Below are 25,291 nucleotides of genomic sequence, written 5' to 3' on the forward strand. Positions count from 1 at the left end.
GTATCAAATTCAGCTTGGTTTGATACAAATGGTTGTATAAAAGCTGGTACAGGCTCCCTCTAGGTCCTAATGCAAGGATGGTGCATGAGCCCAATGCAGCCTGTGGTTGCTCTTCTCTTCAGTACAGAGGTGCAGCCTGTGGAGACTACATGTCCCAGCATGCAATGTTCCGCCATGATCTGGATAGTCTAGTAAGGTTTGGGGGTTCAGATCAAGCATTGCATGCAGGGACCTATACCTCCATGGCCCACATTTCTGGAATAAAGATAAGCTGCTATCTGGTCATTTTTATGCAAGTCAGGTGTAGCCCTGGCAAATTGTCAGTGTTGCCCTTGGTTGGGCAAAGTCTGTCTGCCTCTGTCCTAAAGTTGCAAATATTAAGTGTATTTGTATTCAGGTCACGTAAATTGATTATAAAATAAATATTAAAAAACAAAAAGGGGAAATACACCGAACGCCTTCCTTTATTTATTTATTTTCATTACTCTTCCATGGCGTATTGATATCAAGAGCGGTGATTTGGCTAACCAATTCCAAGCCATGAACTGATGTGTATATACACAAGGTTGGCATCCTTGTCAACCAATGAGATTGCTGCCTTAACTTAAGCCATTTTAATAATTCAGTTTCTAATCTCTTTTGGCAGTGCCTAAGGAGGAATGTTGGGAAATATATTTTAAGGGATGACTGCCTCCAAGAAACAGGATTTATTTCGTACTTTAAGAAATTAGACTATATCAAATGTGTAATAAAAATATTTTCTATAGGATTTTAAAATATATACACATATAAACTACCTTAATGCCCTGTTGATATTGATGTGATCTCTATAGTATCTAAACCTAGGTAAATGAGGTTGCCCAGCAACCTCCATGTCTTAAAACAGTGATTACAAGACAGGAGACCTTGTCTACCCTGAAAATTGAAGCCTGCTTGAAAACTGGATCTGAAATCTTTTTTTATGGTCCTGATTCAGCTCCCATTGGAAGTCAGTGCAAAGATGCCCATTGACTGAGAGCTGGATCCAATCCTAGACACAGGTCCAGGTAACCTGGTTTCAAATATTGCTAGACTGGGCAGTGAAAATGGAGCCAAAGTGTATTGATGCTGCAATCCCCGTAAGGCTCAAACAGACTCTTTGGACGCACTCTTCAGACAGCTTGGTCCAGTCTACAGTGTCCAGCCAAATCTAGTGTGGATCCTGCTTATCTAGTACTGTATATAAACAGAGTTCCAATTTGTTTTTCATACATGGTTCAAATGCCAGTGTAGACAAGGTGTGAGGACCAGATCCTGCACTCTAATGCAGGCAAAACTCCCACTGGAGTATTTGGCTGTGTAAGGAGCATGAGATCAGGCCCTAAGTCACCAATATCATTGGCTTGTGCCCTAAACCTTGCATTATACTTTAAGGTAGGTAGCATGAGAGTTCTCTTGCTTTAAAGAGTTAATATGTGGGATTTGGCCTCCTGCAGAGGAGAGCTTCTCACTGAGCTTTCGGTTTATCTGCTCCATGTGCCTGTTGTTCTTTCTGGCTTGCCGGAGGGACCTCTTGACTTTCTTCACCCGGTCTCGGAGCTGCTTGTTGCGTTTCTCCAAGGTTGCCACCTTCTGCTGCAGTTTCTTCACTTGATCCTCTTCCTCAAATAGGGCTTTCTGGACCGAAGAACACATGAGCTGAGGGAAGAGTAGAAAGGAAACAGGACACATGAGCTCTAAACCAAAGCCAGGAAGCCACTTGCACTATGAAGGCACATGTAAATTCCCCAGACATTCTGTTGCTGGAACACCCCACAACTGGATGGTCGCTTTCGGAAGCTCCTCCTCATCTTGCAGTTTTCTCCTAAAATCTTCTACCCCTCAGTCTTCTCTGAATATAAGAACAAACTACTTCAGATCTTAATAACATTAGCTATCAACATCACCTTAATGAGCTCTACAAGAGGTTAACCTAGGTCAGTGGTATTCAACCTTTTTTCATTTGTGGATCCCTAAAAAATTTCAAATGGAGGTGTGGACCCCGTTGGAAATCTTAGACATAGTCTGCAGACCCCCAGGGGGCCACGGACCACAGCTTGAAAACCACTGGTCTAGGTCATCAGTGGCATTTAGTTGAACTTAAGAAGGCAATCTGGCCTGTCTCTGCTCTGTGTTTCAGATCTGGGATTTGAATTCATCCCATTGGGTTCTGCCATTTGTAAAATCTATACTCAGACGCAGGGTTTGATTATTATTTTTTTTTAAACCCTTCTGAAGTTCAGGTTTTGGTTCAAGCCCGCCTCTTGTTCTTTCTACTAGAGACAGAAGAGGATGGCACAATGATCTAAATTTCACACTTGATGTGCCTACATTGCCTGGAACCACAAGGTCAAATCCTGGCAAGTTTGGACTCTGCCCTTCCAAAGTTTAACCCCCCCCCCCTTCCCCCAGATTTTATGCAGTTTATTACATATGGGTCTTTTAGATGAGACCTTAAAAAGTAAGATCATGTCATCTCCGTGTGGACATTAAAGCGCCCATGGCCTTATTCTTAAGAGTAGACATTTGCCCTTGGTCAAAAATTTTCTCCTCCCCCAATCCAACCCCATTGTTGCACAATGTGCAATGCATCAGTTGATTGCTGCATTTTAGTGCTCCTGAATGTATAAATCTCCTCTCACTCCTGCAGTCCTTACTCAGGCAAAATTCCCACTGACTTCAGCAGGACAATGACCGGAATGCTGCCATAATTTGCAGAGCACTTTGGAATCCTCCAGGATGAGAGAGTCTGAGTAGATCTGTAAAGCTGAGGAATGGACTGATGAATATTTTTTTAAAGATAGTATCAAATATTTAAGTAACTTGTTTGTAATGTATCAAATACTATCACATGGCCACATCACTCTGTGTCATTCTCCTGTAATGATTCAACAGTGCTGTTGTATCTCTGGTTTATAGGCTCTCTGTATGGTTTTTCCTCTTATTTCAGCCTTTGTTTAAGGTTTCACCTCCCGTGTATGTGGTTGTCATAACAAGGTTATAAAAATCAATTTTAAAAATGAAAACTAGTGCTAACAAAAATTGGAACCCAGGCATGGTTTCAGGGCAGAGTTTAGAGAAACAAAGGATTTAAGTTCCTAATGCATCATGTTAGTAAATCTGTACATCTTACCAATAAACTCCGAAGTACAGTAGCGACTGGAGGAAGTGAAGTCCCTGCTAGAGCATTTTGTTTCTTAAATTTTAATAGTCTGATTGGAGTTTTAAGCTGCGCTGGTCACGACAGGCCATCAAATGTTGGGGGAGGGGAGAGAAAGGAATGCTGTTTCTTTGATTAAATTTTACTTTGTATCTCCAATCATCTTCTGTTTCTTAAATAGGCATTGAGGGCTCCCAGAGCTTTGGACAGGCTTCCTTTGGTGTGGCGTTTAATAAGACTGAAATCTAAATAAATACGTGAATACTTGCAGAGATCATGAATAATTACATGCTGTTATACACTATCTTTTCCATCTTGTTTTGTAATGTTTTTCTGCAAACCAGGAGGTGGTGGGTGGACATGTAATGTAATGCTTTGGAAATCCGCCAGCCATCAAAAACCTCTGCGGGGTAACATTGCAGCAGCTTCCACTTGCAGCTGGCTACTTTGCTTCAGTCCGTTTTACAGACGAGACCCAAGACTTTCCTAGGGACGGAACCGTTCGCAGTGACCACACTCCCTCCAGAGCGGCTTTATAAAGGCATGCCAAGGAGAATGGTAACCCCAAAACAAAGGGCCAAATGCTGTTCAGAAAAGGAGACTTTGTTTTTCCAATAATGCATATTGCAAGCTATATCCACAAGCTATTTGAAAACAGCCAGTAATTCTTGGCTTTCATGTTTCCCAGTCCCCTGCGCAGCTTCAACCTGAACATGTAAGAATAATCTTAAATCAAGTTTACAGCTTTCACTTGCAGTTTCTTAAAACAATCCCTAGCTATTAGGGATTACAACATGACTTTCACGGGGGGGCAGATTATCCCATCTCAACCTCTTGTGAGGTTTCTTGCACCTTCTTCTGAAGCATCCAGTGCTGGCCTCTGCCAGAGACAGGTACTGGACTAGATTGACCTTGGGTCTGACTCAGTCTGGCAATTCCTATGGTTCTAATGTGAGAAACGACTGTCAGAATGGCACCTTGTTACCCAAGAGCTGTACACTGTGTATCAGAATCCCTGACTGCTGACGTTAGTGACAAAAATAAGCTTTGATTACTATTAATCTATCCATCTGCGCTATCTTCTTAGAAGGTGTCACTTGTATCGGAATATCTTCAACTTCTGCTAGGCTGTCAGCCAATACACTTATGTGTATGAGCTGGATTTTATTCCTCCTTGTGCATCATCGACAGCATTGTTTACTAAATTCCAGCGAACCCTATGTAAATCTACTGAAGACAGTGTGGTTGCACAAGAGCTAGGGCAGAACTGGTCCTGAGGAACTTCTTATTGCTGCTGTTGAGGCATGTACTAGACCGAAACCAGCTTGACATTTTGATCCCTGGTTCCATTTGCATGATTATCAGTTACAAAACAATCCTCTCCACTTGTGCACAGAGCACAGTTGATCTGGAAATCACTGAGACACAATGAGCCTGGAAATCACCACTGCGTTGCCAGCTGGTTAGAAAAACCCACTTGTAGCATAGACGGGGCCGCCGTTAAAAGTGGCTTCCAAACCCGTTGAGCTTTCCACTAATATAGACCGGTTTCGGGCCACATTTTGCCCAGTTTTATACTTTTATAAATGTGGAGTGATCCCATTTAGGTCCTGTAGAATTACACTAGTGTAAATGGGATCACTCATTACCACTCACACCTCTGAACAACACTGCCAATTGAGTGGATAGCTTACCAGTCCCACAGAGCCTCTAAAGCCAAACAGATAAGATACCCCTTCTGAAAGGAATACTTAGTTACAATGCATTCTAATGGAACTGAGCGATGCTGCCAAGTGACCCCAGACTGAGGATGCAGCACTACACATTGCTTAGAACAGCTTACGAATTACACTTTTGGGCTCTACTGGTATTGTGTTTACCTCTAGCCAATAACACTTCAGAACAATCTGTTCTTCTTGAGATGACTTCTGCTAGGAATCTCTTTCTCTTCCATGGTTTCTTTAGCTAGCAAAGTTCAAGGGTGGCCTGAAGTCAAATCTACTGCAGGACCCAGGTAAGGACAGGTACTCCTCTACCCCAATATTACGCAACCCGATATAACACAAATTCGGATATAACGCGGTAAAGCAGTGCTCCAGGGGGGTGGGGCTGCGCACTCCGGCCGATCAAAGCAAGTTGGATATAATGCGGTAAGATTTTTTTTGGCTCCCGAGGACAACATTATATCAGGGTAGAGGTGTAGCATGGACATGGGAAATTCCTCAGAGTTGCAGGTTCCTAGCACCTCTCAGGATTTAGCCCAGAGAGTCTATTGTTGTGGAATCAGAGATTCATTTGTCCAAGTATTAGTCTGAAATATTTTGTCTTAAAAATGTATCCTGCCTGTAAGCCTCACTCCATCCACAGGCTTAACAAAATGTATTCAAGCCAATAACAACCAGCATTGTATCAAACAACACTTGCTTTTGCTAATGCGATTGCAAGAATGAGCACTTTTATAGCATGTGCACACACGTTATGTTTATTTATAAAATCTGTACTTCATACATAAGCTGATTTCTGAATGGCTGAAGCACTGGACTCTGCTCTCCTATGGCTGAATCACAAAGATGCTTTGTAGTAACGGCATAATGAACAGTGATCCCTCTGCTGTCAAAGGCAATGGGACACAATGGTAGCATTTATACATTATGAACAGTATACAAATGATTAAGCTGGCATAGAAGAGATCAAGTAGGTTAGCCACAAGTTCAAACCCCAGCAGTACCAACTCAACCCTTCATCTATTTGAGAGACATAAATTGAGTTCCAGATAGAACCACACACAATGAACTTACTTACAAGATTTTCAAATGTGGTGGATTCTCCATCACTTGAAGTCTTTAAATCCAGCCTGGATGTCTTTCTAGAAGATATGTTTCCCTTCAACCAGTAGTTTCAGCCTGTGTTATGCACAAGGTCAGATTAGATGATCATAATTAGGGGTCTACTTAAATTGCAACAAAATCACACATCTTTCGCGGGTTGGTCAGGGCATAAAGAGCAAAATTTCGCAGATGTGTTCATACAGTTGTATATTCCAGGCCACCCTTACTTCTGCGCTGCTGCTGGCAGTGGCGCTGCCTTCAGAGCTGGGTGCCCAACCAGCAGCCGCCACTCTCTGGCCACCCAGCTTTGAAGGCAGCACAGAAGTAAGGGTGATAATACCGCGCCTGCCCTACAATAGGCTTTTGGGTTGGGACCCCCAGTTTGAGAAACGCTGTGTATTTTTGTATACTTTTACCTTATACTTTACCCTATACTATAGGGTAAAAGTACACAAAAGACCAGATTTAACGGGGGAGTCCAGATTTCATGGTCCATAATGTATTTTCACGGCGCCGAATTTAGTAGACCCCTAATCATAATGGTCCTTGCTGGCCTTAAAACCTATGAAACAAGGTTTCCTCTGCTCTCCGTGGATAATAAAGCTACTCTGGTACTCTAAGAGTTGGGGGAGGGTTGCCATGGTGTCCTGGGCCAAAAATTTCCATCCCTACTCACGTTGTTCGTTGGCACGATGTCGACGGATGTTTGTTATTATTGCATTCTGTTGTTACTATGGGGTTCTTTTTTTTTTTTTTTTTTTTTTTTTTTTAAAGGAATCAGGGCCTCCCCCGCAGTAAGTCCTAGCTTTAAAAAGTAGGCCCCCTCAGTGATGAGATGGTTACTTCCCTGATATCCTCACTGCTCAAAGGGAGCACATGTAAGTAACTGCTCTGGCTGAGATTTCAGCCTCTCCCTTAAGCAGCACGCACAGTCCAGAATTTTTTTTTCTTCCCAAAAACAGAGTTCCAAAACCAAGATCGCACCAACAGCAGCTGGAGTGCCTGATGGAACAAATGACATCTGTGCTCTCTGGGAATGTGGTGCAAATGCTATAGATAAGTAGCTGCAGGGATTAGCCGCTCCCTTTGCACATGCTCAGTGCTTTAATTTGTGCCGGGCTGGCACCTCTGGACTTGCTGCATCAGTTATGAAAGTAAAAAAATTGCTTGAGTCCCTGCACTTAATTGCTTGAGCCCTGGCCCCTCTTTCATTACGAATTAAGCACTGCACATGCTGTATCTTCCCCTACAGCAGATCCTGTTGCATCCCAGCATTTATCTCCAGTTGCCGTCCATGCCATAAATCACCGAGACCAGGAGAAGCTGGTCAGATTTGTTGCATGTTGCTTAGGTGCTTCGTGACACCTTAGCCAGCCCCAGACACTTACCTCTGGCTCCTTATTTGTTTAACCACAGAAAGAACTGATTCACTCTTTCTAGAAAGACTTGGGAGCCAAACCTCGCTCTGTATTTTTTAATTCTATACAGGATATATTTACTGAGCCCTGTCAGTCTGCCCAGCAAGGAGAAGGGCTCTCTCTGTGCCCCAGTGTAAATAAGACATGATGCAGATCACCCACAAAATGCTACCCCCTGCCTTGGCTGAAGAAGGCTGGATGGGGGACTCCTTTGAGCCCATCAGCGGGATCGTTTACACGGCCTGATTTCAGATTTGAAGTGCTGCCTCCTGCCATGGGTGGGCCTGAGCCTGCTGCCTCCTCAGCCCCTGTCAGCAGGAGTTAGTGAGAGGAAACCGTGACCGCTTGCTTATCACTGATGCAGGGAGCGAAGGAGGGTTTTGGCAGGTGGGAGGGTTATGGAAACTCATGTAAAGTACCGACGGAGAGGCTGGCTGGGGACTGGGTGTGTTTGTGTGCATTGGAGGGGAGTTTGATGGTTATCCTTGCTATATGGATGCCTGTCACTGACTCCTAGGTGCAGATGTATGTGTTTGTCAGGGAAGAGTTAAGGCCCTTTACTGTGGTGACCCTCCAAGTGCAAGAAGCCCACATCAGCTTTGATAGTCTGATGCCTGATGGTTTTCCTATGACTGCTGTCTTCGCTTCCAGCCATCAGCAGATTACTGAAGAGCAACGTGAAGCATTCACTTTCCTCAAAGCATGAGTCACGAAGAACTAGCCCAGGAGCAAGGATAGCCTTTTCAACTGTTCACCAGCAGACCAGCATTCATTTTTCTTAAAAAAGGGGTAGCGGTGTCTCTCACTATTTCAGTTGCAAAAAACCAAAAACAAACAAAAAAACCCAACCTTTCATCCCTGTCCTAGAAGCTGGGGCAGAGAGGCTGAACCTAAATTCAGGTTCCATGTGTGATAAAGTTTTAAAATTCTCCTAAAGTTGGGGCTAACCCCCCTCTGTAGCGACAACAAGCTGCCTGAGTGATAACTTAAGGAGCCTGATGCAGGCAGCATTGACCAAAGCGCTGTTTTCCCAGGCACGTGTTGTGCTTGCTAGGATGTGTTGCTGACATTCCTATTGCAGGCTGCGAAAAGGCCAAGGATTCCTGCTGCCTGCACTCTCTCTGGAAAATGCGATCTCTGGTTACAAATTGTGACAAAACTTACTTCCCAGTTGCCAATGTGCCAGCTGCTTCACCAGAATGCACTGACTCAACAGGCAGGACTGTCTTGTTTTGGGGAAGAGGGGTTGTTGGATTTTGAGGGGGCAGGGAGTGTTTGAAAGGGCAAAAACTCCACAACTTGCTCTTATTTTTTTGAACCATGTTCTTAACCTCAACGATGGACTTCTTGAAAAACTTATCTACAACAAAGAGCCCATTAATTTGAAAGCACAACCTTCATTTCTGGTGGGGTGTTTGGATGTCTCCGATATTTACTACAAACAAGTACCCACCCAGAATCCAATGTTAAAATCCTCATCTTTGTCTTCAAGTTCCCAGCCTTTCTGAGTTCTTATGAATAAATGGTGATTTGCTTTGGACAGTACAGCTGGGTTTGAGTGGATTTAGTGCTGATGAAAGGAGCTAGCCTGACCACCTGAGAGCCCCCTCTGTCCATCATATAGGTACAACACAGTGTTGGGGACCCCATCAGCAGCCTTCCCACTATGCTTTGAACCCTGAGCTGCAAGGAGCACTTCTACGGAAGAGACAACACTACAGATTCCAGGTCCTGTTCAGCCCGTGGCCCCTCTACTGAGACTGGGGCAGGGGAGCGCTATTGTCTCCATGTATATCAGTTTTCCTATTTGTATCGCAGTTGAACTCAGTCAGGTATTGGGGGGGGGCCCACCGGGCAAGGCGCTGTACCGATATGAAACCAAAAGACAGTCCCTCCCCTGAGGAGATGACAATCTAAATTAATGGGAAAGACAAAGAGTGGGAGGAAGGAAGTATTTTCATCTTACAGAGGTGATGTGGAGGGCCAGACTTTTAAAGGTATTTAGACATCTATTTCTCATTCATTTCAATGGGAGTTAGGTGTCTAAATGCCTTTAAAATTCAGGCCCAGAGAGATTAAGCTGATTTTCCAGGGCTCAGCTGGGACTTAGGTGCCCAGTTGCTATCTGTTGCCCACCAATGACTTGCCCAAGGTCCAATAGGACTGCAGTGGCAGACCTGGGAACTGAACCTACATCTCTGGAGTCTCCATTTGGGCTGGTGATTAAAGCACTCGTCTTCCTTTTGCGTGTATTAACATTTGTAACATGGTCACGTTACACTGTATGGGTCTGACCCTGCAAGGGGCAGAGCACCCTGTGAGAGCTGAGGCAAGGAATATCTATTGCCTTTTAGATTTAAAATATGCTTCCAGTTGTTTGGCAGCTTCCCCGGTGCTGTAGCTTGAGAACCATTCACGTTAAGGATTTTAACGTATGGGGTTGGGCGGGAGACTAGCATAAACATTCCCATAGATTTAGCCCTGAGGGTGGGTGAGGTCTTGCATACCTGTTTGTTGAGACCTGTATTCCTAGTGTTGTCTTGACTGGAAATTACCAGTAAAATAACACTTTCTGTGATGTTCTTATTAACCTCCGAGTTCAGGTCATTATGATAATTTAGCACCCTGCCAGCACTTTGTTTTCATGCTGCAGTACAAATGTATAAGTGCCATTTAGTGCCTAACTCCTATCTCTCTCGCCTCCAGCCTGAGCCCAGGCCTTTTGAAGGCCCACCTTGGAGCTACATTTCCAGGTTCTCTTCCAGTGTGGCTGACCATGTAAAGTGGAGGTCCACAGCATGGACCGGGTAATACAGCCTTTTGCATGGATTCCCATCAGGGACGGGGCAGGGATGATGAATGTAGCAGGTACCTCCCTGTCCTGCCCCATCCCCAGGGCAACAAAGGAAGGTATAGCATAGGGCATGGGATGCATGCGTTAGGTTGATTGCTTCTGAACTACACTTAGAGGGGCATTGTCAAGATAAAAATCACATTTTGAGTAAGGATAAAACCTTTCCCTCTGTTACTAAAAGCACCTTTGATGATAACTGAAAGGATTTTTATAATCTAGTTCACATTATATGCTGTTTCTTGACTTTTTGCATTTCACTCAGCTTGGATACTGAAATTAGACTGCTAATGTTTCCTCCTTTTTTAATAGTCATTTTCATTTCAGATTTATGCCCTAGTACAATTCTAATTCAGATTTAAGACTCTATATAATATATACTCTATAAAACATGTAATAAAACCTTTCCATCCATTTTATTTTTAATTCACATAAACTTTTCTAACTGTTATTTTTTTCCTCACACTCATTTATTATTACAAGGCCCTATTGTGCCTAAAACTATTTGTCAGTGTCCTTTGGCCTATGTTTATCTTCTGAGGCCTGGCCTACACTACACGGTTAGGTTAACATAAGCTGCCTTGCATTGACCTAGCTGCAGAAATGGCTCCACTTAAATTTGGCTCCCACTAACGTAAGTGCCTCTTTACGCCAATTTAGAAAACACCACCTCCCTGAGCGGCGTAGAGTCAGGGTGGATGTAATTAGGTCGACGCAGTGTCAGTGTAGACACTGCATTGCTTCCGTAGACTGTTACTGGCTTTCAGAAGCCATCCCACAATGTCCCACACTGGCAATACAATAGATACAAGTCAAGTGCTCCTGGTGAGGATGCACACCACTGACACAAGGAGCCACGTTTGCACGCACACAAGCAATATAATAACTGCAGTGGCCATACGCCGACGTAAGTTAGGTTGACGTAATTTTGTGGTGTAGACATGGCCTGAGATTGAAAGATGCTGTGTGAACTTGACACCATTAAAGTTTTGTTTTACAGTACTTCGCTTATCTTTCACCAGGATTCGTTTAACGATTCCCCCCGAATTAACAACATTTCAAGGAAGGAATAAAAACAGTATGACCTAGAAATGGAAGTGTGTTGTGTTCATCATCACTGACTGAAACTAAGGCCAGGTCAACAGTACTGTTTTGTCAGCTTAGGTCTGTTGGTGGGGGTATGAAAAAATCACTCCCCATAACTGATATAGCCAGTAAAGCCATATGCCGGCAACCCGCTACCCCCACGTAGATGTAGCTACATCAACAGAAGAGTTTTTCTGTTGGCAGAACTAATGTCATTTGGGGAGATGATGTTACTATAACAGCAGAACTCCTTCTGTTGACATAGTCTGTGTCCACACTGGGGGGCTTTGCTGGCATAGCTATACTGGTATCGCTGTATTAGCAAAGCCTCTGTAGCGTAGACAAGGCCTGAGAGTGCTGGCTGCATGGAAATTAGGAAGCGCTGGTGTGAAAAGCCAGGCATCTTGCAACTAAAAGTCAAGAAACTAGCATCCATATCTGTTGAACGCATGATGGTCATGGCAGACTGTAATGGGGCGGCTGCCCCTCACTGGTATGCAAGGGGTTAAAGCAACGTTGGGGAGGCTGTGCAGGAGGCAGCCAATAAAGAAAAGGCTTATTGTGCCAGCCAATTAGGAGAAGGTTTACTGGAGGAGCCAATCAGGGCCAGGCTTGCCCATATAAGAAGGGACTGCTCAGCAGAGGGCAGTCACTCCCTGGAGTTCAAGGGAGGAGGACTGGCTGCTTAGAGGGTTAGAAGACCATGGACAGAGCAATGCTGGGCAGGGTCAGCAGAGTATGAGAGAGCTCCAGGCTGACGGCTGCCAAACTGGATACAAGGGCAGAGGAGGTGCTGGGGAAGTGGCCCAGGGAAGGAGACGGCAGAGTTGGAGGAGGGACAGTACATGGCTGCCGTCTGTATGGTCCCTGGGTTGGGGCCTGGAGTAGCGGGTGGTCCTGGGTAACCTTCCCGCCCCCCCCCCGCCTTTGCCCCCACTTGCCACTGAGAGGTGTGGCCAGTGTATGAACTGCAATTTGCCACTGAGATGAGTGGCTAGAACCTGGACTGCAATTTGCCACTGAGGCATGTGGTAGGACTGAGGATTGTTGGTCCCCCAGAGGGGGGAAGAACCCTCTGGGACACGGTTGGAGGGCTATGTCCAGAAGAGGACGATGTGGTCCGGGGAGCGACACGGGTCTTGGAGGTGGAGACAGAAGTGATGACAGGTGAGATACCACCTGAGGAGGACGCACTGGCAACCCCGAGTTAATTCCCAGGACGATCAGCAGGAGGTGCCGAGGTGGTGAGTTGAACGACCCATTACACAGACCTTTAAAAGACTATCTTACTGCAGGTCTTGTGTTACAACAGCTCCTAGAAGCTACATATTCTCTTAATCTCTTTAATAGGGATGTTAAACTATCTACCTTAGGGTAACTAGACAGCAGTGGGGATGGGGGCATACAAAATTATTCAAAGTCACCATCATTAAATGCAGTGAAGACTGAGGGCCAAATTCAACTCTTGGGTAAACAAACACATCTCCATCAGTATCAATGAAATATCCATCTCCATCAGTATAGTATCACTGGAATTGCACCAGATTATGCCAGGGCTAAACTTGGCTCAGAAGATTTTTTTTATGAGGATGGGTTTTTCATTCTTATTTATTTTTTTGTGTTACTCTAGTGCCAAGAAGTCTCAACCAGGGCAGGGTTCTGTTGCGCTAGGTTCTGTACAATTAGTAAAAAAGCAGGCCCCACAGAGTTTGATGTCTTAGATTAAGAGGAGATGTAACAGGTGGACGAAGCAAGCAAACGAACAAGCTCTGAACATGAGGGAGGATGGGATGATAAACATTCACATATTTTTGCATAGACAAACTGTGCACAATTTGTAGGTGCTGAGTTGTTTTGATTATTAGTGAAGACACTTAAGTTGATTAATAAATTGTCTCAGTTTGTCACCTGCCTAGCTATTACTGGAGGCATTGTTCTGGAGGCATGATAAAAATCTTATGCTTATGCGGTGCCTTTGGCCCCAAAGTGCCCTATGAACTATTGAACCAGTAGGTTGCTTTATTCACCACAGAAATGCAGCCAGCTCTGAGGTGAGACATGGCAGCACTTTACAACAATTTGGGAGTGGGAAGTGAAGCAATGCTGTCCAACCTAAAGCATTATAAATGCCATCTGGATCACCTATTAGGAACCTTAGTTTTTCTTGTATGGCCCAAACAGGAAAGATGTATTTCAACACCACATACATACTCTAAGGCAGACAAATTAAAAGGTTACGCACAGCCAAGAAAAAGCGAAGTCTTCCCCCCTCTGCTGAGTAAAGGTAAATGGATGATCCCTGCTTTGAAATACCAAGAGTGCCCTCCTCCCGCCTCAGCCCCTTTCTATCAGTCTTGGGATTTATTACTTGTGGACAGCAAAATGACAAAGTGGGGAATTTTCTGTCACCTGTAAGCTAAAACCAGGGAAGGAAGAAGCACAGCAAATTCCCACAGGTTCTTTTGGACAGAAGGTGGCTGGGGGAGTGTCACACAGTAAATCGTTGCCTGTGTCTTCAAAGAAAGCATAACCATGTAATCTACTGTAAATGGAATCTGGTAGTTTCTCCCCACCAAACATGCTTGCGAAGCAGCATTGAAAACTATTTTTTTCTAAACTGCTCTGCTAAATTGCACCCCTTCATTCCCCAAGACAGGCAATCCATCTTCACAGAGCCTTAGCCCTCAGAGATGGACCAGACCCATTAGGTCATCTGCTGTAGTCCATCTCCCTGCCAGTTCAGGACTCGCTCCCCTCCCAGAGCCTTCTCCAGGGTTTTCTCCTGACTAGTTATAAGTGACTCAAGCAGTGGGGCTTTCACCGCTTCCCTAGGGAGAACGAGTCATGTCTCAGTGTTAGGAAGTTTTCCCCTAATACTTAGCCTACTTTATCTTCTACTTAACTCCCTAGTTAAGCCTCCTTGTCCTCCATAAACAACTCCTCTCCTACCTCGTACTTTACCACTTTCAAATACAGAGCATGGATAGCACGATGTCCCCCACCTGAGGGAGGAATTCTCTCTGACCTTGGAGGTGTGGGGGGTACATCAAGGGGAAGGTCCAAGGAGCCTTTCCTCTGTCTACCCCTTTGTTTCCCTGGGCACTAGTCAGCTGCAATCCCACGAGGGAGTGCAAGGACTGCATGTCTAGAGCTGCCTGTGGTTCTAGATTTCCCAGAGAGGCATGAGCAAGGCTAGGATCCCACCTCCCTTCCACGCCTCCTCAGCTGCATGAGGGTGGTAGCGTACGCTTTACTCTGGGGGCATGTCGCCTTACAGTCCCGGGAGGAATTCTTGCTAACTTAAACGTAAGGAATTAGCACTCTCCTAGCTCACAGGGGCTTAATTAATGCTAAATGTTTTGAGATCCTTGGTTGGACAGTGCTATTGAGTTGCTAAATCCCCTTCAAAAAGCAAGGTCCAGTGTAAGAGGACAGCGCTGCAGTCAGTTTCGAGACCTCCTTAACCGTGGTGTAACATCAATATGCATACGGCAAATAAGTTTTGGGGGATGGTTTGTTGCATGATGATAAAGTTGTTAACCGCAATAGCTGCTCTGGAAGCTTCCTGCTTATTGACCGAGAGACTTACTTAGACAAGGGACCTAAGTCAGGCAGGGCATCAGTTTAAAGTTAAAACACAGTTAATAAATATCATAATCCTTCTAAATGCTCCATGGCCCGACCTCTTGACTTCACACCCCACATATGCCTCTGTAGCTCAGGTGCCTTTAAAAAAATATTTCCTTAGCTGAATACTGTACATGTGTTGCTGCTGTTCATGTTCAGATCTTGAAAGTCAAATGCATATATGCTCAGAGCACGCTGCTGCTTGTTGGCTGTGATTGGGAAGTGCAGAGTTCATGTATCGTTTCTGAGAATCAGGTGTGAAGTTGCATTTACTTTTCATTTTGCTCTATTCATGAAATCAGTGAGGATACACAAGTAGGAAGACTGATCTAGTGCACAGGGTATGGGACTGGAACGCGAGAGACGTGGGTTCAATTTCTGGCTTAGTCACAGACTCTGTGCGTGACCCTGGTCAAGTCACTTAATTTATTCTGTGGCCCAGAGTCTCATCTGTAAAATGGGGATAGAACTTCCCTACCTCACAGAAGTGTTGTGAGCATAAAAACCAATAATGACGGTCAGGCGACAGATGCTGTGATGATTAAAGTCCTGTAAGTACCTAGTTCTAAAGAGCACCCAGGTCTGGCCATAGCTGTAATACTGGGCCTTGCCAATTGAGAGGGAATAGAAGGAAGAGCTCCAAAACACAAAGGGGCTGGAGGAAGGAAAAGATTAAACTTTTAGTGCTTGTCTAAATAATGTCTAAGTGGAGTGGGACACGACAACAATCTACAGATAAACAAAGGGCATAAATATGCAGGTTGTCCTGTGTATTATATAGACACGTACACCAGTGCAAAGCGCTACCATTCTGGCATTTTACACTTTGCACTGGTGTAAAGGAATATGCAGATGGAGGGCAATAGTGAGTTGGGCCCCACGAGGGAGAGGACTATTTAGGATGATGCAAGGGGTATAACTGGGAGTTGAGCAATAATTGATTTAGGTTTAATAGTAGGAAGGATCTTCCTGACTGAGATCTATTAAACTAGCTGCTGCAGAGAGGGGGTGGAAATGGCAACATCTGAGTAATATGAAAATAGACTGGACAATCATTGGCTACTTTAGGGAGCAATCTGGCAATGGATGCACAGGATGGTCCAATAGGCCTTTTCAATATAAATGTCTAGTAATGTCTGAAACATCCAGAGAAGGTGGAAGCCCCATTAAAATGAGACTGGACAATGTAAATGTGGCTCAGTGACATATGTGAATTATCTAGCAGAGAGGGAAAGGCCGGTTCTGTGGAAGCATTCTGTATAGCACCTTACCTCATCACAGTTTGCACAGGGGTTTCTGAATGGTTTTGCTCCCCTTCACACAGAGGAGTAAGGAAAAGCATAGAGGCCATTGTATTTTGGTTACTAGGAGGCTCAGTGAACTACCAGCAACCAGGAGACCTCAGGAACGGCCTGTCTACTTTTGGTGTCACATTATCAGGCGCTGATGGCTTGATTAGTCACGTGGTGGTGCCAAAACTAAAGATATTAGTAATGTGTTAGACGTGATACACGAGCCAACAGAGAGGAAGTCTGAAAACTTCAGTAAGGTAGCAATAGAATGTGCATAGACATGGAAAATTAAAGGACTGCAGTTAGTAAAATACCTCTGGCACATGCCGTCGTTCTGAAGCAACGGGGTAAAACTCTGAGTTGGAACTGGGGATCTGGAAAACAGGCGCAGAGTGCTAATTATCGAGGAGTCTATGGAACAGATCTCCTTTTCATGGTGGACTGTGGAAGTGATGGGGCTGAGTACAATGCATCCTGGTGAGTGGGCCATAAATCTTGAAAGATGAATCGGATGATCCTATGTGTGATAATGGTAGAACATACCACTCTTGGAATGGGGAGAATTCTGAAATCGCTTGGGCTTCCGGGCTCAGGAATAGTGTTTGGTTTTTTTCCCTCTGTTCTGCCTCTGAATGCACTTATGATTGTTAAAGGGGAGCAGAAGGACATGGACCTGATTTATGGTGCCAGGTTGAAGGCTCACTATGGAGGCTGGTCTTGGGTCAGTCTGTGTTCCTAGGTTCCACAATGTTTCTGGTTAAGAGGAGACAGACCATGTCCAATGCATACAAGGAATGGCTTCCAAAATGCCAGACATCAAGTGATCTTGTATATACCACTTGCAGACTTAGATTTACTGTATTCTTATTCCCTAGGGGACAGATTCTGCCTCCCTTATACACACTGAGCAATATCTTAGGCCTGGTCTACACTACGAGTTTAGGTCGACTTTAGCCGCGTTAAATCGACTTAAGCCTGGACACGTTTACACTACGAAGCCCTTTCTGTCGACTTAAAGGGCCCTTTAAACCGGTTTCCTAACACCACCTCGACAAGGGGATTAGCGATAAAATCGGCCTTAGGGGGTCGGAATTGGGTTCGTGTGGACGGAATTCGACATTACTGGCCTCCGGGAGCTATCCCACAGTGCTTCATTGTGACCACTCTGGACAGCACTCTCATCTCAGATGCACTGGCCAGGTAGACAGGAAAAGCCCCGCGAACGTTTGAATTTCATTTCCTGTTTGCTCAGCGTGGAGAGCACAGGTGACCATGCAGAGCCCATCAGCACAGGTAACCGTGATGGAGTCCCAGTCCCAGGATCGCAGAAGAGCTCCAGCCTGGACCGAGCGGGAGGTACGGGATCTGATCGCCATCTGGGGAGATGAATCAGTGCTCGCCGAACTCCGAAGCAGTAAAAGAAATGGCAAAACATTACAAAAGATCTCCAAGGCCATGAAGGACAGAGGCCATAACAGGGATGCACAGCAGTGCCGCGTGAAAATTAAGGAGCTAAGGCAAGCCTACCACAAAGTCAGAGACGCAAACGGAAGGTCCGGGGCAGAGCCGCAAACATGCCGCTACTACGCGGAGCTGCATGCCATTCTAGGGGGTGCAGCCACCACTAGCCCAAGCGTGTTCTATGAGTCCCTCTCTGGAAACGGGGAAGCGGGTTCGGCGGATGAGGAAGATGAGGATGGAGAGAACATAGATAGCTCACAGCAGCAAGGAAGCGGAGAAACCAGTTACCCCAACAGCCAGGATATGTTTGTCACCCTGGACCTGGAAACAGTAACCCCCGAACTCACCCAAGACCCTGAGGGCACACAGGGGACCTCTGGTGAGTGTACCTTTGCAAAAATTACACATGGTTTAAAAACAAGCGTGTTTAATGATTAATTTGCCCTGGCAATCGCGGCCAGTACAGCTACTGGAAAAGTCTGTTAACGTGTATGGGGATGGAGCGGAAATCCTCCAGGGACATCTCCAGAAAGCTCTCCTTCATGTACTCCCAAAGCCTTTGCAAAAGGTTTCTGGGGAGGGCTGCCTTATCCTGTCCGCCATGGTAGGACACTTTACCACGCCAGGCCAGTAGCACGTAGTCTGGAATCATTGCATAACAAAGCATGGCAGCGTATGGTCCCGGTGTTTGCTGGCATGCAGACAACATCCATTCCTTATCTCTCTTTGTTATCCTCAGGAGAGTGATATCATTCACGGTCACCTGGTTAAAATGGGGCAATTTTATTAAGGGGACATTCAGAGGTGCCCCTTCCTGCTCTGCTGAACAGAAATATACCCCGCTGTTAACCACGCGGTGGGGGGGAGGGTTGAAGTGACCATCCCAGAGAATTGGGTGTGTGGGGGAGGGGAGTTAGTTGGGTTTGTGCTGCATGTTAAACCTGAAATCGCAGCCCCTCCTTTTACATTGCAAACCCATTTTAAATGGCACGGGTGCTTGGTATGGGAAATGAGGGCAGAACTGTTTGAAACCATCCCCACATGTTAAGAAGGTTAAAAAAGCCCAAAGACTATATGTCTTACCATGGCTGCCTGCAAGCTGAAATCTGTGTCCTGGCACTGCGTGAGTGATCTCTCACACCAAACCAGGAGACTCTCAATATAAGAGGAAAAATGCGACCTTGTAACGAAAGCACATGTGCTGTGTGATGTTGTGAACAGCAAAATCTAACGTGAAAGAGTCTACCCATTGTTCTCTAAAATGTATCTTTTTTAACAACCTCTCCCTTCTCCACCAGCTGCAAATCTTACTCCTTCGCAGAGGCTAGTGAATATTCGAAGAAGGAAGCGAAGGACGCGTGACGAAATGTTTACTGAACTTCAGACTGCCTCCCACGCTGACAGAGCACAGCTGAATGCGTGGAGGCAGTCAATGACTGATTTTAAAAAAGCCCAATATGAGCGAGAGGAGAGGTGGCGTGATGAATCGCGGGCTGAAGAGGAGAAGTTGCGTGCTGAAACGCGGGCTGAAGAGGAGAGGTGGCGTCAACTTGTAATCAGAAAGCAAGAGTCGATGCTCCGGCTGCTGGAGCATCAAAGTGATATGCTCCTGCGTATGGTTGAGCTGCAGGAAAGGCAGCAGGAGCAGAGACCGCCGCTACAGCCCCTCTGTAACCAGCAGCCATCCTCCCCAAGTCCCATTGCCTCCTCACCCAGACGCCCAAGAACACGGTGGGGGGGCCTTCGGCCACCCACTCACTCCACCCTAGATGATTTCCATAGCAATAAGTTTTAAAGTTTTAAATTGGAATGTGTCCTTTTCCTTCCCTCCTCCCCCACCCATCCCGGGCTACCTTTCCAATTATCCCCCTAGTTGTGTGCTGAATTAATAAAGAATGCATGAATGTGAAGTAACAATGACTTTATTGCCTCTACAAGTGGTGCTCGAAGGGGGGAGGGTAGTAGGGGAGGGTGGGGTGGTTGGTTTGCAGGGAAGTAGAGTTAACAGGGTGGTGGGGGAGGGGCAGAGGGTTCATCAAGGAGCAACAAACAGAAGTTTCACTCCGTAGCCTGGCCAGTCACAAAACTGGTTTTCAACGCTTCTCTGATGCGCACCGTGCCCTGCTGTGCTCCTCTAACCGCCCTGGTGTCTGGCTGCGCGTAATCAGCGGCCAGGCGATTTGCCTCAACCTCCCACCCCGCCATAAATGTCTCCCCCTTACTTTCACATATATTGTGGAGCGCACAGCAAGCAGCAATAACAATGGGGAGATTCTTTTCGCTAAGGTCTGAGCGAGTCAGTAAGCTGCGCCAGCGCGCTTTTAAACGGCCAAATGCACATTCCACCACCATTCGGCACTTGCTCAGCCTGTAGTTGAACAGGTCCTGACTACTGTCCAGGCTGCCTGTGTACGGCTTCATGAGCCATGGCATTAAGGGATAGGCTGGGTCCCCAAGGATCACGATAGGCATTTCAACATCCCCAATGGTTATTTTCTGGTCCGGGAAGAAAGTCCCTTCCTCCAGCTTTCGAAACAGAAGAGACTGCCTGAAGACGCGAGCATCATGTACCCTTCCCGGCCAGCCCACGTTGATGTCGGTGAAACGTCCCTTGTGATCCACCAGGGCTTGCAGCAGCATTGAAAAGTACCCCTTGCGGTTTATGTAGTCGGTGGCTTGGTGCGCCGGTGCCAAGATAGGGATATGGGTTCCGTCTATCGCCCCACCACAGTTTGGGAATCCCATTGCAGCAAAGCCATCCACTATGGTCTGCACGTTTCCCAGAGTCACTACCCTTGATATCACCAGGTCTCTCATTGCCCTGGCAACTTGGATCACAGCAGCCCCCACAGTAGATTTGCCCACTCCAAATTGATTCCCGACTGACCGGTAGCTGTCTGGCGTTGCAAGCTTCCACAGGGCTATTGCCACTCGCTTCTCCACTGTGAGGGCTGCTCTCATCCTGGTATTCTGGCGCTTCAGGGCAGGGGAAAGCAAGTCACAAAGTTCCATGAAAGTGCCCTTACGCATGCGAAAGTTTCGCAGCCACTGGGCATCGTCCCAGACCTGCAACACGATGCGGTCCCACCACTCTGTGCTTGTTTCCCGGGCCCAGAATCGGCGGTCCACGGCATGAACCTGCCCCAGTAACACCATGATTTCCACATTGCTGGGGCCTGTGCCTTGTGAGAGGTCCATGTCAATTTCCTCATCACTATCGTCGCCGCGCTGCAATCGCCTCCTCCTCAGCTGGTCCTGGTTTGGCTTTGGCATGTCCAGGAGGCTCTGCATGTTTTCCAGGACAATGCGCGTGGTGTTCATAGTGCTCATAATTGCCGCGGTGATCTGAGCGGGCTCCATGATCCCAGTGCTGGCTATGGCGTCTGGTCTGAAAAAAGGCGCGAAAGTAGTATCTGACGGACCAGGGGAAGAAGGGAGGGAGGGAGAGAGGGAGGGGTGAGTGACGACATGGCGTACAGGTACAGGGAATTAAAATCAAGAAAGGTGGCTTTGCATCAGGGAGAAACACAAACAACTGTCACACAGAATGCCCCCCCCCCCAAAGATTGAACTCAAAAGCCTGGGTTTAGCAGGAGAGAGGGGGGAAGCAAATGAATGCAGAATAAATCTATTTTTTACATCTTAAGACGACGGTGCAGCATGACTGATAGCCCTCGGCATTTTCTGGGTGCTTGGCAGTAAGCCTTCAGGTCTACTGCACAATATGATGCCCACTGCAGTATGACAACGACGGATACCAGTCATAATATACTATCTTCTGCCCAAAAGGCAAGGGGTTGCTGCTGTGTAGCAATCTAGCCCCACGTCTGCCAGCCCCATGTCTGCCAGCACCCAGATCGCCATCGGCCTCTTCTGGGTGCTTAGCAGACAATACTGGGCACTTGGCAGAAAATAGCATACTACGACTCTGCTAACGTGCAATGAGCCAACAGGGCGCCTGGCAGAAAATAGCATACTACGACTGATAACCATCATTGTCTGCCCGGGTGCCCATGATCGACAGCCACTGCAGTACGACGACGACGGTTACCAGTCGTAATAAACCATCTTCTACCAAAAGGCAAGGGGCTGGTGCAATGCAGCCCTACGGCTGCCAGCCCCACAGCTGCCAGCACCCAGATCGCCAATGAAGGCTACCAGTCATGCTGCACCGTCTACCGCCAAAAGGCAGTAAGCTGCTGCTGCTGTTTAGCAATGCAGTCCCACGTTTGCTGGCACCCGGAAGAGATATGGTGACGGTGAGCTGAGCTGAGCGGGCTCAATGCTTGGCGTGGTATGTTGTCTGCACAGGTAACCCAGGTAAAAAGGCGCGAATCTATTGTCTGCCGTTGCTGTGACGGCGGGGGAGGGGCCTGACGCAATGTACCCAGAACCCCTCGCGGCACTGCTTTGCATCATCCGGGCATTGCGATCTCAACCCATAATTCCAATGGGCGCCGGAGACTCCGGGAACTGTGGGATAGGTACCATAGTGCAATGCGCCGGAAGTCGACGCTAGCCTCGGTACTGTGGACGCGGTCCGCCGACTTCATGCACTTAGAGCATTTTAGGTGGGGACACACACAATCGGCTGCATACAACCGGTTTCTATAAAACCGGCTTCTATAAATCCGACCTAATTTTGTAGTGTAGACATAGCCTTCCTCAGCAAGTAATCCAGCTGATTACAATGGGGTTCTGCATGGAGTGAGGAACAACTCCATGTGGGAAGCATGGCAGAAACTGGCCCTAAGTATTAGTGCTACTAGTGGCCTGCTCCTGCTCCAGGTGAGGTAAATGGGAGTAAATCTATTGATTTCACCAGGAACATTGGTCCCAAAATGCATAAATTAGATATGGGCCCAGTCTAGAGCCTTGACTCCTTGACCTCCAGCAAGTCCTGTGGAATATTTGAAATCCATGCTCAAATTTTACAGCTCAAGACACTCTCTACTGAAACAGCTTAGACATATTTCATATAGCTAAGTAAACCTCAGCAAATGCAGCCTTTTGCTGGAAAACTGTAAGTACTCCGCAAGAAGGAATGCGTTTACATGATTGCAATAATGATACGTTTGATGCTGATTAACAGATAATAATTGAAAAAGCAAGATTCAGCCTTCATCTCCCAAGCCAGAAAATGTCTTTGGTTATTTTTCTATCCTGATTTCAGGGGATGAGTTTGAGACTTAAGCTTGAGGAGCTTTGCTGGGTTGCTTTATATGGGAGAACAGTGGGCTATATCTGACTACATGTTCACTGAGCAGAAGTGTACCCATGGGTGAACTTATCTGGGAAACCATGTAAATTACAGGACACATAATATCCTATAACTGCTCTTTAATATTATTATGGTAATTCTTGACCATTTAATTCTAGGTTGATAATCGTCACGGCAAGATAATTACATGGCAAATGCCACACCATTACAAGATAAATGCATGGTTATTGATGTCTTCTGAACTACAGTGCACAGGTCACATGGCAATTACTTTTGGGATCTTTTAAGTATGATTACAGTAATCTGTAGGAACTTGTAAATTCTGCTGTTATGATACATTTACTAGTGAAACCTACTGTTGCTAGTGACCAGGTAATTAGGGAGAAGTTTGAGGATATTTGTCCCAGGTCACTTGGTGTTACTCTTTTTGTGTCTTTTTTTAAATTGGATCATGAATGTTTTTTTTCCTTCCAGTACAGATTCCTATATACAGGTTTATTTTGCTCTTCCTTGTATTACATGTTTTTTGTACTATGGCGTTATCTGCGCCTTACAAAGGTTATACAGTGGAGTCCTTGCAAGAGCACATGATGGCAGAATTTGCATCTTCATTGTTTGACCATGAGGACGCAAGTGTTGCCATGACTTTTATCATGAGTCTCGTGATCTTCGGTGTTTCTATTAAGGCCTCAGCTGCTGGGATCATCATCATTGCATGAGAATCTCCACTTTCATTTAAAAAGAAAGCAAGTTTCTAGCCCTCGCCATTGCAGAGAAAAGCTTGGAAACATGAACAAGTGCACCCAAAAGACCCCAAGATAATTTTTTTTCTTTTCTTTTAAACTTCATGATTTTGGGGGACTGGACTCATGCTTTTGAACCTATGGGACTGGTGTACAGGTTTTGTTTTTTTATAATCTCCCCTATCTTCAGTTGATAGCTTTGTGGAAGAAGATGTGTTATAAGGAGGGATTTGAATGGAGGAGGGAAAGCTATTTGGCACAAAAGGTGAAGAGGGTAGTTCCAGGCATAGAGGGCAGCAGGACTGGTACATGGATGAAAAACTGAATGCCAAAGTGAAATATGCATCTGCTAGCAGAAATATTTTGTTCTATTTACATCTAAATTTGGCTCTTTCATGAAACTTGTCATATATTTCCTTAGGAGAGGCCTCTATGGAAAAGTTTAAACAATAACTTTCATGCTATGCTGCTGGGCTGAGATTCTGAAGTGAATGTTTTTCCAACAATACTTTGTTCCCTGTCTTGCGCAGTGTAATTTACTTTTGCCAGTTCAATAAATTACATACATTATGTCCTGGTGTCTGTAGAATTACATACATTAGAGATGGTGAGGGTGGTACATAAAACATTTCAAAATGAAAAACAATTTTTTCCCCAAATTTTGAAACTTTAAAATTCAATACATTTTGGCCATTTAGCTAATGAAAAACTTAAAACTCTTCTGACTCAAAAGGGGGCAAGTATCCATGGTGTTATGATTTCCTTTTGACAGATGGAGAAACTGAGGCAGAAAGAGTAAAGGATGTGGAAAAGGCCCCCAAGAGAGTGTCATGTCTCCTTTTAGAACTTGGGCATTCCTTGTTCCCAGTCCTGTTTTCAGACCACTCCTCTCTTGTTTGAGATGGACTCCTGCACCCACACACAGCTCTGCTGACTTCATTGACTGGCTAAGAGGCCTTAGTCCCTGCCCCCCCTTATATAATATAATCTCACACACACACATACATATATATATAATTATGCACAACTACAAAACTGGGAATGACTAGCTAGGTAGTAGTACTGCCAAAAACGACTTGGGGGTTATAGTGGATCACAACTTGAATATGAGTCAACAATATGGTGCATTTGCAAAAAAGGCTAATATATATTCATATTTTATGTTGCTTTAGTAACTGATACTATTGAATATGAAATATAAATAAAAATATGGCTTTTTTGCATCTGCATCACATTGTTGACTCATATTCCATTTGCAATCCACTGTAACCCCCAAATCTCTCTCTCTCTCACACACACACACACACACACACACACACACACACACACACACACACACACACACACACACACACTCCTCCTTGCTGTCTTAGAAATTGTCCCCCTCCACAATAGTATCAATTACTAAAGCAACCTAAAATATTTGGAAAATATGCTGCTGGGCCTATTTCAAAGTCTGGCCAGAGCTTTTATGGAGCAAATACAGTAAATCATGATACAACTAATTGGCTGTGAGGTGCTCTGTCATTTCTTCTGTTCAAGAATACTCCCCCACTAAATTTCTTCAAGATAAGTACATGCTGCAG

The 25,291-nt window shown here is 45.6% G+C and overlaps 1 protein-coding gene across 1 annotated transcript in view; it reads right to left on the reverse strand.

Moving 5' to 3' along the window:
* Positions 1–434: 434 nt before the first annotated feature.
* The window catches only part of CCDC3 (coiled-coil domain containing 3), a 75,091-nt gene continuing 50,234 nt past the window's right edge, over positions 435–25,291 (reverse strand). Inside the window, exon 3 of the mRNA XM_024212520.2 lies at positions 435–1,677. Coding sequence (XP_024068288.1) covers positions 1,402–1,677 — 276 coding nt within the window. The 3' untranslated portion in view covers positions 435–1,401. The remainder of the gene's footprint in view (positions 1,678–25,291) is intronic.

Source organism: Terrapene carolina, unplaced genomic scaffold, assembly GCF_002925995.2.
Source record: "Terrapene carolina triunguis isolate 2854851 unplaced genomic scaffold, T_m_triunguis-2.0 Scaffold68, whole genome shotgun sequence".
Classification (NCBI taxonomy): Eukaryota; Metazoa; Chordata; order Testudines; family Emydidae; genus Terrapene; species Terrapene triunguis.